The sequence below is a fragment of the Hemitrygon akajei genome, chromosome 2, assembly GCF_048418815.1.
Source record: "Hemitrygon akajei chromosome 2, sHemAka1.3, whole genome shotgun sequence".
Lineage (NCBI taxonomy): Eukaryota > Metazoa > Chordata > Chondrichthyes > Myliobatiformes > Dasyatidae > Hemitrygon > Hemitrygon akajei.
This window is the reverse complement of record NC_133125.1, coordinates 166,324,440-166,337,216: the sequence shown is the minus strand read 5'-3', so window position 1 is coordinate 166,337,216 and position 12,777 is coordinate 166,324,440. Positions and strand designations below refer to the sequence as shown.

At 45.2% G+C, this 12,777-nt stretch overlaps 1 protein-coding gene across 1 annotated transcript in view; it reads right to left on the bottom strand.

Moving 5' to 3' along the window:
• LOC140718232 (chloride intracellular channel protein 1-like) overlaps positions 1-12,777 on the bottom strand; it is a 53,444-nt gene that overhangs the window by 13,876 nt on the left and 26,791 nt on the right. Inside the window, exon 2 of the mRNA XM_073031718.1 lies at positions 430-539. Coding sequence (XP_072887819.1) covers positions 430-539 — 110 coding nt within the window. The remainder of the gene's footprint in view (positions 1-429; positions 540-12,777) is intronic.

Sequence of the window (12,777 nt, the reverse complement as noted above, 5' to 3'; positions counted from 1 at the left end):
TTTCCAGTCCTCTGAAACCATGCCAGAATCCAGTGATTCTTGAAAGATCATTTCTACTGTTTTCAGAACCCTGGGGTGCAATCCATCTGGTCCAGCTGACTTATCTACCTTCAAACCTTTCAGTTGCCTAAACACCCTCTCCCTAGTAGCGTCAACTATACTCACTTCTGCCCCTGACACTCTCAAATTTCTGGCATACTGCTAGTGTCTTCCACAGTGAAGACTGACGCAAAATACTTAAGTTTTTCCTGCCATATCATTTCCACCCATTACTATCTCTCCAGCATCATTTTCCAGGGACTAAGACCACAGATGTTACTTTTGTCATCTGTTGTCACAGATGTCACTCACATCATTTTTCCACACCTCATCGTTTCAACTGTGTTCTCCTGCCCAGTGCCAACCCCTTCACTAGTGCACGTCACTAACCTCTTCATGTCCAGTGTGGTAACGTTGAAGGTCACCCCTTTGAGCCAGAGAACCATGAAGAGTCGCTGAGAGAATGGGCAGTTGCCGATACTTTGTCCATCACTTCCAGCCTGCAAGAGAGAGAGGGGACAGAAAGAAAGAACACATAGGTGTCAGATTTGGTTTATTTTAAATTTAAAGATACAGCATGGAACAGGCCCTACTGGCACTTTGAGCTGTCATTTAAAACTGAGGCGTGGAGAAATTTCTCCTTGCAGAGAGCAGCGGACAAGATTACTGCCATGTAGACAAGTGCATGTATCCACAGGAGCAATGAGGAAGCTTATTTGCAACAACAGCACAGGCACACAGCAAGTTCCAAGCTGCAGTAAACAAGAACATTTCAACTAAATACAATTTTTTTTTACAAGAAACAATACAATTAGAATTAAAATAAAACAAAGTCTGTTTTAGTACCAAGTGATCAAAGGGTTGCTATACTGAAGTCATGTTCGAGATTGTTTAAGAACGGAGTGGTTGAGCGGAAGTAGCTGTTCTTGACCCTGGTGGCATTGGACGTTAGGTTTCTGCACTTCCAGCCTGATGGTTGCTATGAGATGCCTTCTCCTGGATGGTAAAGATCTTTGATGATCAATGTTGCCCTCTTGAGGCAGTGCCTCCTGTAGATACCAGCGATGATGTCCGTGATGTATTGTGCTGAAGCTACACACCTTTGAACGATAAAGGGGTTGACGATGAGGGGGCAGTGCCGAAGAGGAGACGATGAATTGGGCAATCACTTTCTCACTGCTTCCATCAGGTAGAAGGTACAGGAGCCTCAGGACTCGCACCACCAGGTTCCAGAACAGTTACTACCCCTCAACCATCAGACTCTTGAACAAGACAGGACAAGACCATAAGACATAGGAGCAGAATTAAGCCATTCAGCCCATCGAGTCTGCTCTGTCATTCCATCATGACTGATCCCGGATCCCACTCAACCCCATACACCTGCCACCTGGCATATCCTTTGATTTTCCGACTGATCAGGAAACTATCAACTTCCACCTTAAATATACCCATGGACTTGGCCTCCACCGCAGTTCGTAGCAGAGCATTCCACAGATCTACTTCTCTCTGGCTAAAAAATTCCCCCTATCCTCTATTCTGAAAGGTCACCCCTCAATTTTGAGGCTGTCCCCTCTAGTTCTGGATACGCTCACCATAGGAAACATACTCCCCAATTCCACCATATCTAGTCCTTTCAACTACACTCATCTATTGAGAGATTCCCATAACCAATGATCTCACTTTAAGGACTCTTTACCTCGTTATTTCATGCTCTTGTTATTTATTACTATTTATTTATATTTGCATCTGTACAGTTTGTGTCTTCTATGCTCTTGCTCTTTCATTGATCCTGACTACGGCTCCAGAGATTTGCTGAGTCTGCCTTCAGGAAAAGAATCTAAGTAGTGACAAATGCAAAACGTACTCAAATAATAAATATTACTTTGAATCTACAAACATATTGGGTGGCAGAGCAGGTTTGAATAAGTCACATGAACTAGCCGCTCCTACGCTCTCCAACCTGAAACAATTAACTGTTTGACAAATAAACTCTTCTTGGGCTTCCAGCTGGGTACAGGTATTGATTTTAACTGACAGCTGGATGACAAACTCTGCCAGCTTCATCAGATATGATGCCTGGGCATGTCTAGTCTGGTAGTCCGTCCCTCCTGATTGGCTAGTCTTCATCCAATCAGTTTTCCACTCTCCCACCTTGTTTACAATCCAATTCCAGTTCTTACTTACAGTGACATCTTTGTCTTTGTTATAATTCTTTTACTCTAGTTTTATTTCAATAGCTTCCTTAAGCAGGATTCTCAAAAGCCATTGGTGTGGCACAGTAGTTTTGTGGCCAAGCCAATACTTTGCGAAAGCAGAGCTCTGATATCAGTGATATTTCTGGGTAACCCAAATGGGAAGTGTATGTTTGTCATATACGCTGGGAAAGTACTAGATCCTTTTTCAATTAGCTGTTTCTCTCCTCACAGATGCTGCCTGACCTGCTGAGTGTTTCCAACATTTCCTATATTTATTTCAGATTTTCAGCAGCTGCTCTTCACTTTGATGATCATTCAATGGTGCAGAGTGTGTGTGTGGTGGGGGGGTGTGTCACTGGGTCCTTCGGGAATTCACAGGTTGGGATGGAGATGTTAAATTTGTAGTGTTACACACAAAAAAGGAATGAAAGAATCAGAGAAAATAGGGTGACGCGGTAGTGTAGCAGTTAGCGTGACACAGTGACAGCTCAGGGCGTTCTGAAGTTTGGAGTTCAATTCTGGTGCTTCTGCACCTCCTCCCTGTGGAATGTGTGGGTTTTCTCCAGTCCACCGGTTTCCTCCCACAATCCAACAGTGTATCAGGTAGGTTAATCGGTCATTAAAAACTGCCCTGTGATTAGGTAGGGGTTAGTCGGGGTTGTGGGGTTGCTGAGACAGCCTGGCACAAAGGGCCGGAAGGGCTGACTCCATGTTGTCACTAAACAAAATAAACAAATAAAATTTGCAGAGAACCACACTAACTAAATTAAATCTTGCATTAACTTTTAATCATTAGAAATTATAATTCCCTCAGCTACAGAACAGATATAGCTGTTGATGGTTTGGACTTACAGGCAAATAAAGGAAGATCAAATTCCCTGAACAGCAGCCATATTACTCCATGCACAGATTACATACCCAAATGAGACATTTGCAAATGGTAAAGAGGTTACTCAGGAAGATTAGGGTAGTAAGACCATATAAAAATCTGGTGAAACATCGCCTGTTTATTCCCCTCCATAGATGCTGCCTGACCTGCGGAGTTCCTCCAGCATTTTGTTAGCTTTGCACACAGGCAATTTGCATTTTCACAGCCACAGAACTGCTCAAACACGTCACAACCAGCCACACCTTTACTTCATAATTCACTCACAGTCGCAAGATAGGAAAATGAGGCAGAACAGGATCTCACACCCGTGTGAACTGGAGATATGCACTCAGCTCTCTAGAGAAGGACTTAACCCTGTGCAGTAAAAAGATCCCTGTGCTAACTGACATGAGGCCATTTAACTGGGTGAAGCGATTCCAGCTCAGACCAGTCTCGGCTCAAAATGTTGACTGACCATTTCCACTGAGTTCCCCAGGCTTTTTGTGTGTTGTTCCACACCCCAGCGTGTCTTGTGTCTTCAAGACCACCCCCCCATCATTTCCACTCACCAACACCTGCCATCATTCACCATACTCCCGCAATTTATACCCCCTACACACACACACCCATCAACTGGATGCTCTTCACCAGTTCAGCAGGAAATCTGCACCAACTCAGTGACCACATCTTTGGAAGTTGGGAGGAAACCAGAACGCCCAGGGAATCCCACATGGTTACAGGGAGAACATGCAGACTCCACCCAGAGATCAAGATCTTTTTAGGAAACCCTGATGCACCGTTACAGAGAATGGTGGACTCAGCCAGTTGCATCATGGGTAGAGCGCTCCACAGCACAGGACAGCTTCAAGGGGTCTAGATAGTTAAAATGGCGCTGAGCTCAGATGTCTGTCGACGTCGTAGCCCACATGGGTTCTACTTATTAACATTCGCAGGGATGGCTTTGGGGGTCAGTCGGGCGAAGTTAATGGTCGTGTTACAGTCCAAAGAAAGGGATGAAAAGGGAGTTAAAGATTGGATTGAAAAGGCTGGAGTCCAGATTGGAGCGCTCTGTAGTCAAAGGCTAGCGATCTCCATGGTCCGATATCAGGTTGGCAATGCTGTCTGTCATTCTACTGGGGAAGTCAGATGCCAACAAATCTTTCAGTCGACTGTAGGCCCTAGGGTTGGAGCCCTGTGTGTGAGTGTGAGAGTGAATGGGGGGTGGGGGCGGGGGGGGGGGGGGTGTGTGTGTGTGTGTGTGTGTGTGTGTGTGGGAGGGAAGGGGTTTTGCTGTTATTGTTCTGCAGACATTGTGGGCAGATGGTGTTGGTACCAGAACGTGTGACGACGCCTACAGGCCCCACCACCAGCACACCCTTATTTTGTGTTGGTTGTTAATGGAAACGACCCATTCCATTGCACGCTTTGATGTACATGTGATAAATAAATGGATCTGAAATCTGAAGAGGGGTTGTCAGGAAGGCGACGTCCAAATCATGGGCCCTCATGCCCTCTGCTCAAAGCTGTTATCAGTCAGGAGGTACAGGAGCCCGAAGACCCACACCTCAAAGTTCAACAATAGCTTCTTCCCTCTACTGTCAGATTCTGGGAACCAACTTAAAAAACCCTAACACTACCTCAGACAAAATTTCCTTTTCTCTCTCTCAGAGTCATTATGTTGACTTTATTAAGCAATTTAAATTTGAGTTAACTTGTTTGTCACGTCCTTTGCTGTTGCTGCAAGAAGCTAGTGCTCAAGGTTTTTATATCTCCTGACAGTAACCTTGAACCAACACATTCAATACCTTGCCCAGTGAGACTGCGTGGTCAACAGTTCATTATTGGCTTAAGACTGGAGGAAAGGGCAGTTACACCAGGGCACAATGGGCGTCTCAGATTAGCGGTTAGCGTGATGCTTTAAAGTACCAGCTTCCTGGGTTACCTCCCGCTGCTGTCTGTAAGGAGTTTGTACACTGGCCCCGTGGCCCCGTGGGTTTCCTCCCACAGTCCAAAGACGCAGTAGGCTAATTGGCCACCTGGGTGTAATTGGGTGGCGTGGGTTCGTCCATCTGCAAGGGCCCGTTACCGTGCTGTACCTTTAAGTAAATAAATAGCAGAGGCTTTTCATTGCCAACGTGGCTGGAGGAATGAAAGGGTTAACTCATACCAAGTGGGCAGCCTGGGGGCATAGCATCCAGCACAATCGCTTTGCAGCACCACTGATCACCAATAGGGATTCGATTCCCACGCGGCCTGTTCTCTCCATAACTGGGCGGGTTTCCTCCCATCCTCCAAAAAGGTCCAGGTTAGTAGATTGTGGGCATGCTACGGTAACACTCACGAGCAGCTCCCAGCACATCCTCAGACACAAAATGGCACATTTCACTGTACTTTCTGATGTACAGCTGCCCATCTTTGATCTTTAAAAATCTGTTATTTCACCCTGTGACTAATCAGCAAAAGAAAGAAGGAAGCCAATGGGTGGGTCAGATGCCTTGTTACTGTAACCTGACTCATTCATGGGTGTGTTGCTAAGTACATGGTAGCAGGGCAACACTGTGGCGTCGTTTGCACAGCCACTGCCTCACAGCTCCAAGGACACGGGTTCGATCCTGACCACTGCCAGTGTCAGTACTAGATCTTACGCCTTCTTCCTGTGACCGACCAAGTCGCCACCCCAACCCCCCACCCATCCCCTACAGGCTCCAGTTTCCTCCCACATCTCAAAGCCGTGTGGGTTGGTGGTTTAATTGACCGCTGTGTGCATGCGAGGCGGGAGCCATGGGAACGGAGAAAAATTTGCCACATGATCGTAGGAGATAGGAGCACAATTAGACCATTCAGCCCATCGAGTCTGCTCTGCCATTCAATCATGGCTGGTTTATTACCCCTCTCTACCCCTTTCTCCTACCTTTTCCCCATAACCTTTGATGCCCTTACTAATCAAGAACCTATCAGCCTCCACTTTAAATATATCCATTGACTTGGCTTCCACAGCTACCTGTGGCAATGAATTCCACAGATTCACCTCCCTCTGGCTAAGGAATTTCCTCATTTTGTTCTGAAGGCTGTGCCCTCTGGTCCTAGACTCTCCCACTACAGGGAACATCTTTCCACATCCACTCTTATCTAGGCCTTTCAATATTCCAGGGGTTTCAAGAGGAACCCCTCTGACTCTTCTAAACTCCACTGAGTACAAACCCAAGCCTTTGAACAGCCCTCATACATTAACCCTTTCATTCCCAGGATCAGTCTCCTGAACCTCCTCTGGACCTTCTCCGATGCCAGCAACTCAGGAGCCTCAATGAAAGAAAAATCATGCCTTATACCAGGAAGGGTGAAGAGGAGATTTGAGAGAATGTTGTCGGGATTCGAGTTTCTGAGTTACGGAGAGAAGTTCTGCAGGTTGGGACTCTTCCCACTGGAGTGTGAGAGTCCTTAGAGGGTCATTGATGGGATCAGTGCACATTCTCTTTTTCCCAGGATTGGGAATCAAGAACCAGAGAGTGGAGCTTTAATGTGAGGGGGGGAGAGATACAGCCGGAACCTGTGGAGTTGTGGGGGGGGGTGGTATTAACTTTTTCCACTCAGAGGGTGGCCTGTGTATAGAACAGGAGCAGGTGGTTAAGGCAGGTACGTGAAGAACATTAAAAAGGCATTTGGACAGGAATGCTTTGAAATGAATGGGCCAAATGGGAAGATAGGAATCTAAGTCAGCTAGTTGGACCGAAAGGTTTGTTTTCATGCTGTACAAATCTACAATCCTATCTCAACTGTCTCGGTTGGTCAATTCTTTCTTTTTAAGGAAGGGTCACTACCTGGAATAAGAGGAAACTTGCTCTCCATATCCAGCCTGTCCAGTCAGCTCAGAACCTTTGTTAAAGATTAATTTTGTTCGTCACACATACATTGAAACAAACAGTGAAATGTATCCATGGCCTCCTCTACTGTCAAGATGAAGCCACACTCAGGTTGGAGGAACAACACTTTGATTTCTCTAACTTCCGTTAATGCCCCTCCTCCCCTTCTTACCCCATCCCTGATTAGTTTATTTTTTTACCCCCTCCCCTTTTTGTTCTCTCTCTGCCCACCACTCTTCCTGTTCTCCATCTCCCTCTCCCTCTGGTGCTCCCCTCCCCCTTTCTTTCTCCCTAGGCCTCCCGTCCCATGATCCTTTCCCTTCTCCAGCTCTGTATTCCTTTTGCCAATCAACATTCCAGCCCTTAGCTTCACCCTTCCCCCTCCTGTCTTCTCCTGTCATTTCGGATTTTCCCCCTCCCCCTCCCAAATCTCTTACTATCTTTTCTTTCAGTTAGTCCTGACGAAGAGTCTCGGCCCCAAACATCCTATAGCTGCTGCCTGGCCTGCTGCGTTCCACCACCACTTTGTGTGTGAAACAGTGAAATGTGTTGTTTGCATTGGGATGTGCTGGGGGCAGCCGGCAGGTGTGGCCACGCTTCCTGCCCCAACACGTCCACCTTTGGAGGAAACTGGAGCAAATGAAGGAAACTCAGATGGTCAGGGGCAGAGCCTACAGGCAACAGCTGAATTATCATTATTTTATTACTTCAGAGATATAAGCACAGTAACAGGCCCTTCTGGCCCACCAAGACTCGGCTGCCCAATTCCACCATGCGACCAATTAACCTTCTAACCCGTACGTCTTAACGTGGGAGGAAACCAGAGCACCCACGTGACAATGGGAAGAACGGACAAACTTCTTACAGACGAAAGCAGAGATTAAACCCCAGTCGGGGTTCGCTGGTGCTGTAACGTGATTCCGTTAACCGCCTCGCTACTGTGCTGCCATCTATCAAGCCAAGCTTGGACATGTCAAGTCACCTTCCAGCCTTCAAACAAACCCACCCAGTCCAACACTTCCTCCAAACGCAACCCGCCCACTCCTGGTACAGTCCAGCAAACTTCTCTGAACTGCTTCATGCACATTAGCAGCCCTCCTTAAAATAAGGAGGACAATCCTGTGCACAATACTTCAGATCTGATCTCAAGATCTGGCCTGAAGCATGGATTCAATACCATTTGTTTTACTGGTCAAGCCATCCTGCCCTGCAAAACAGACTGAACTGAGAGAGAACAAACAGATCTGTTGAGACAGCCAAGGTGCTAGAGGAACTCAGCAGGTCAGGAAAGGTCGGAGGACTCAGTGGGCTGAAATCCCAAACAGGCTGTGTCAGGAGAAAGATTTTTTTTTAAAAGTCCCTTCTACAGCCTCCACACAGTATATGTTATGAGCTGCCAGAGTAAGTGGCAGAGCTGGATGGAATTATGCCATTTAAAAGGCATTTGGACACGGATAGGAAAGGTTTGGAGGGATGTGGGCCAAATGCCAGCAAACAGGATGAGCTTACGTAGGCAACTTGATCAGCATGGATGATTTGATCCAAAAGCCCTGCTTCTGTGCTGTAGGACTCTTAAAGTTGTTTCACTCTCCTCCATCGAATCTTCCGCATCCTCTGAGATATCTGAATTTTAGACCTTTCGGCCCTTTGAATCTGCACCGCCATTCCAACATGTCTGATTCATTACCCCTCTCAACCTCATTCTCCTGCCTTCTCCCCTTCGCCTATGACATCCTTACTAAACAAGAACCTACCGATCTCCACTTTAAATATATATGGCCTTTAACATGGCCTCGTCTCTGTTCTAAAAGGATGTCCTTGTATTCTGAAACTGCCCTCTGGTCCTAGATTCCCGCGCTACAGGGACACCCTCTCTATGTCCACTATATCTAGACTTTTCAATATTCAATAGGTTTAAATGAGATCCCCATTCTTTTAAACTCCAGCGAGTACAGACCCAGAGCCATGAAATTAATGCTTTAATACATTAACTCTTTCATTCCCAGGATCACTCTTGTGAACCTTCTCTGTACTCGCTCCTGGTCCTCCCTCTGTGGCTTCTTGAACATCCTCGAACCATTTTGCTTCACCCATGGCAGCCCTGGGTGCCCCCAAACTCTGGAAGCTCTGCACCCCTCTCTCCTGCTACAAGAGACTTCTCAAAACCCACTTCGGAACAGGCTTTTCAGTCGACTGCTTCAGTATCAGATGATGGCGGGCTGGCATCAGGTTTTACAGTTCGGGAAAGTTAGGCACCTCGGAAGAAGCTACATTACAGGGGGCTACAAATATGGTTGTGATTGAAGATTGTGTAATATCATTTCCAGTACACAAGTGTAAAAGAGAACAATATAATTGCTGATAAGTGTAAAGACACACAATATAAAAATGAATATAAATACTGTACATAAGATAGCATATACATAAATATATCCATAAAGTGTTGCTAGACTCAGCAGAGTCTGTACATAAGGCGACACTGACAGGAAATGATTATGTAGCACTGCTGGTGAGTGTGGAATAGTGGGTTCGTGGGTGGAGGTGTTAAATAGCCAGTCAGCTTGGGAGAAGAAACTGCTTTTGAGTCTGATGGTCCTAACATGCATCCTCCCAGCTGAGAGGACAAAAAGTCTTGATGAAGGGTCTCAGCCAGAACGTCGACAGATTACACTTTTCCATTGATGGTGACTGGCCTGCTGAGTTCCTCCGGCATTTTGTGTGTCAGTCAATAAGCAGGGGTGGGTGGGATTGCTCATGATATTACCGGCCTTTTTCCAGCACCTTGCTGTACACATGTCCTTGATGGCCTGGAAAGCAGGTAACAGCACCATCACAAAACACCACAGGCTGGCCGAACTCAGGGGATGCAGGCAGCATTTATAGAGGGAGGTGGGCATCTGGACTGAAAGATAGGGGAGACAGCCAGTATAAAGAGGTGAAGAGAAGGGTTGGCACAAAGCTGGCAAGTGGGTCCAGGTGAGGACAGGTGATAGGCAGATAGTAGAGGGTAGAGAGAGTAAAGCCCCAGAGGGGATAATTGAAGGGCTACTGATGATGTTACAATTGACAAGAGGATGATTATGATTTACATGAGGAAAACATAATATTCATATAATAGCCCTTCCCACAATTCTCATAATCTGCAGCTGTCCTATGGTCCTAGAATCTATTAAATGACACTGCCCTTATGTCTCTAGGGCTGGTATAGCAAACTTTTTAGAGAATGTGTGCCCAAATTGGCAATAATGTTCTAATACCCTCTTCTCGTCAGAGATGATACAGGAGCCTGAAGACAAACACTCAATGTTTTAGGAACAGCTTCTTCCCCTCCACCATCAGATTTCTGAATGGAAAATGAACCCATTTAAGCTATCTCACTATTTTTGCACTACATATTTAATAAATGAGATCTACAGTGAGATCCAATGGCCAGGAAGGTTGTACTGCGATGCTCCATGGAGAGCAAAGGGCATGACAAGGCACAGAAGACGTCATGGTTGTCCACTGCAACGAAGGAAGACGCCAGTTTGTCACGCTTGTTCGTGCCACTGGACCTGGGTGTCCAAGGTCAAGAGAGTGGAACTGCAGGTTTCCTGTCATCGCCTGACATGATGGACAACGACTATGTGTGTGTATATAAAGAACTTATTAACTAAAGAAATATATACGATGTCACCATTTGAGGTTTGAATAAAGTGTATGTTAGAAGTGTCCATTTTTGTCGACACTCCTACAATCTCTCTCTCTCTCTATATATATATATATATACACACACAAATAAACATCATATATGTGTGTGTGTGTGTGTGTGTGTGTGTGTGTGAGTGAATAAAATTAAATAAATAATGCAAAGAGAGCAAAAATACATAAAGAATATATTTAATTCTTTATTTCTTGTTGTAATTTATGGTTTTTAATATATTGTACTGACCTACTTCTACAAAGCAACAATAATCAGTGATATTAAACTTGATGCTAATCCTGAATTTTTTTTTGCGTGCCATGGTCATTCTGAGCAGAGATTAGCACTGATTAATCAATGGATGATAATTGATTGATATTGTGTCTTGCTCCGGATCTCCAGTATTTCCCTGCATTGTGCTATGGATTAAGGAATTCGCAACAACAATTATGGACTTTGTTTTAAAGGAAAAGGATCATTATCAGTGATCTCACGACCGTCTACTTAGCACCAAGCCAGTGTGAGACGTTTCCTATGAAAACATCTTACTGCTTTCGGTTTGTATGAAATCATCACTGCTTCATTGGGCCGTGAAGATAACCAAAGTGAGCTATACAAGGTCATTCTTACCCTCGGCCATTAGGCTCTACACTGACTCAACCTACAGCCAGGGAAGTGATGACACTCTCCTGTCATTTTGAGCCAACTTATTTTTTATTCTTTCTTACTTGTCTTCTAATATTAGTATATTTATATACCTGTGCACTTGTAGTGCTACTGTAATTTCCTTTGAGATCAATAAAGTATCTATCAATTTATCTATTTTTTATTATAGGTGGGGTTTAAAGAATCGAGGGGAGGCATCAAAAACGTTTGCTCAAGCCTTGTTGGCCGTGCATGGCGTAGGTTCTTCACCCCTGCTCTAAAGTACAGACTTGTAGGTACAATCATTCTGCACCTATGCAAGATGTTGTTGAGGCTATACTTGGGAGTGACGTGTAGAACCTTGGGCACCCTGTTATAGGAAAGGTGCTATTAAACTGGAAATAGAGCAGAAAAGATTTAGCCTGTGTCACCTGGACTTGGAGACTGAGTTATAGGAAGAAGTTCCCTAGACTAGGATCTTATTCCCTACAACACAGGAGACTGAGGCGGGTATGCAGGGCAAAAATCGTTGACGTGTGTATTTGGGACGAGCTGTCAGACAGAAGGGATGAGGTGGGGACATAAGCGACATTTAAAAGATAACCAGGTAAAAAACATAAATGGGTGAGGGTTAGAGAGCTAAGGGACAAAGGAATCAGAATCAGACTCAGGTTTAATATTGTTGGCGTGTGTTAGGGCCTATTCTGGAGTTAGGATATAAAGCAAATGTGAATTTCATCAGCAACCAATCTTCAGACTGGAATGTGAATTGCAGATTTGATTTGAAACACAGCACAGAACAACTAGACTTCAGATCCCGATGCAGCCTCGAGTCAGTGGGGATTAACTTTCATTTTGGGTGTCTGGAGTGTGGATGTGAAGACTATATACAATTTAAAGGAAGCATTGTAGATACACTGTAACTATAGAATTGTCCTGCTGGTACCTTTGATCTTTGGCATATAAAACTGTCATATAACATTGGGTCAGGCGGGCCTCCTCTTCCAGAGTGTGTCAATATGATGCCTGTTGCTCTCTTTTGTTAATAAAATATTGCTATATCCGCTCGCTTCAGTGTCTCTCTGGTGATTTTGTTCACGTCACAACAGCACATGTCATGAAACTTGTGTCGTGGCAGCAGTACTTTGCAATACATCATTAAAAAAACTACGGACTACAAGATACTGACACCCAGAAATGCACACAAATGGGACTAGATTGTTGTCAACACAGTCACAATGAACTAGGCCTGTTTTAATGCTGGAGAATTCTAAGTATTTGTAACCATCGAGGAGAAGAAATTCCTGCTCATCTCCATCTTGTGTGCAACTCCCTTTTCTGAAGCCCTTGGAGTGGAAAGGATCCTTAACAATGAATGACCTACGCTGTCGAGAGGATGTCACAGTGGGTACAGCCACCGCCTCACAACTCCAGGGTCCTGGGTTCGATCCTAACCTTGGGCGTCTCTGCAGGAAGATTGCACATTCT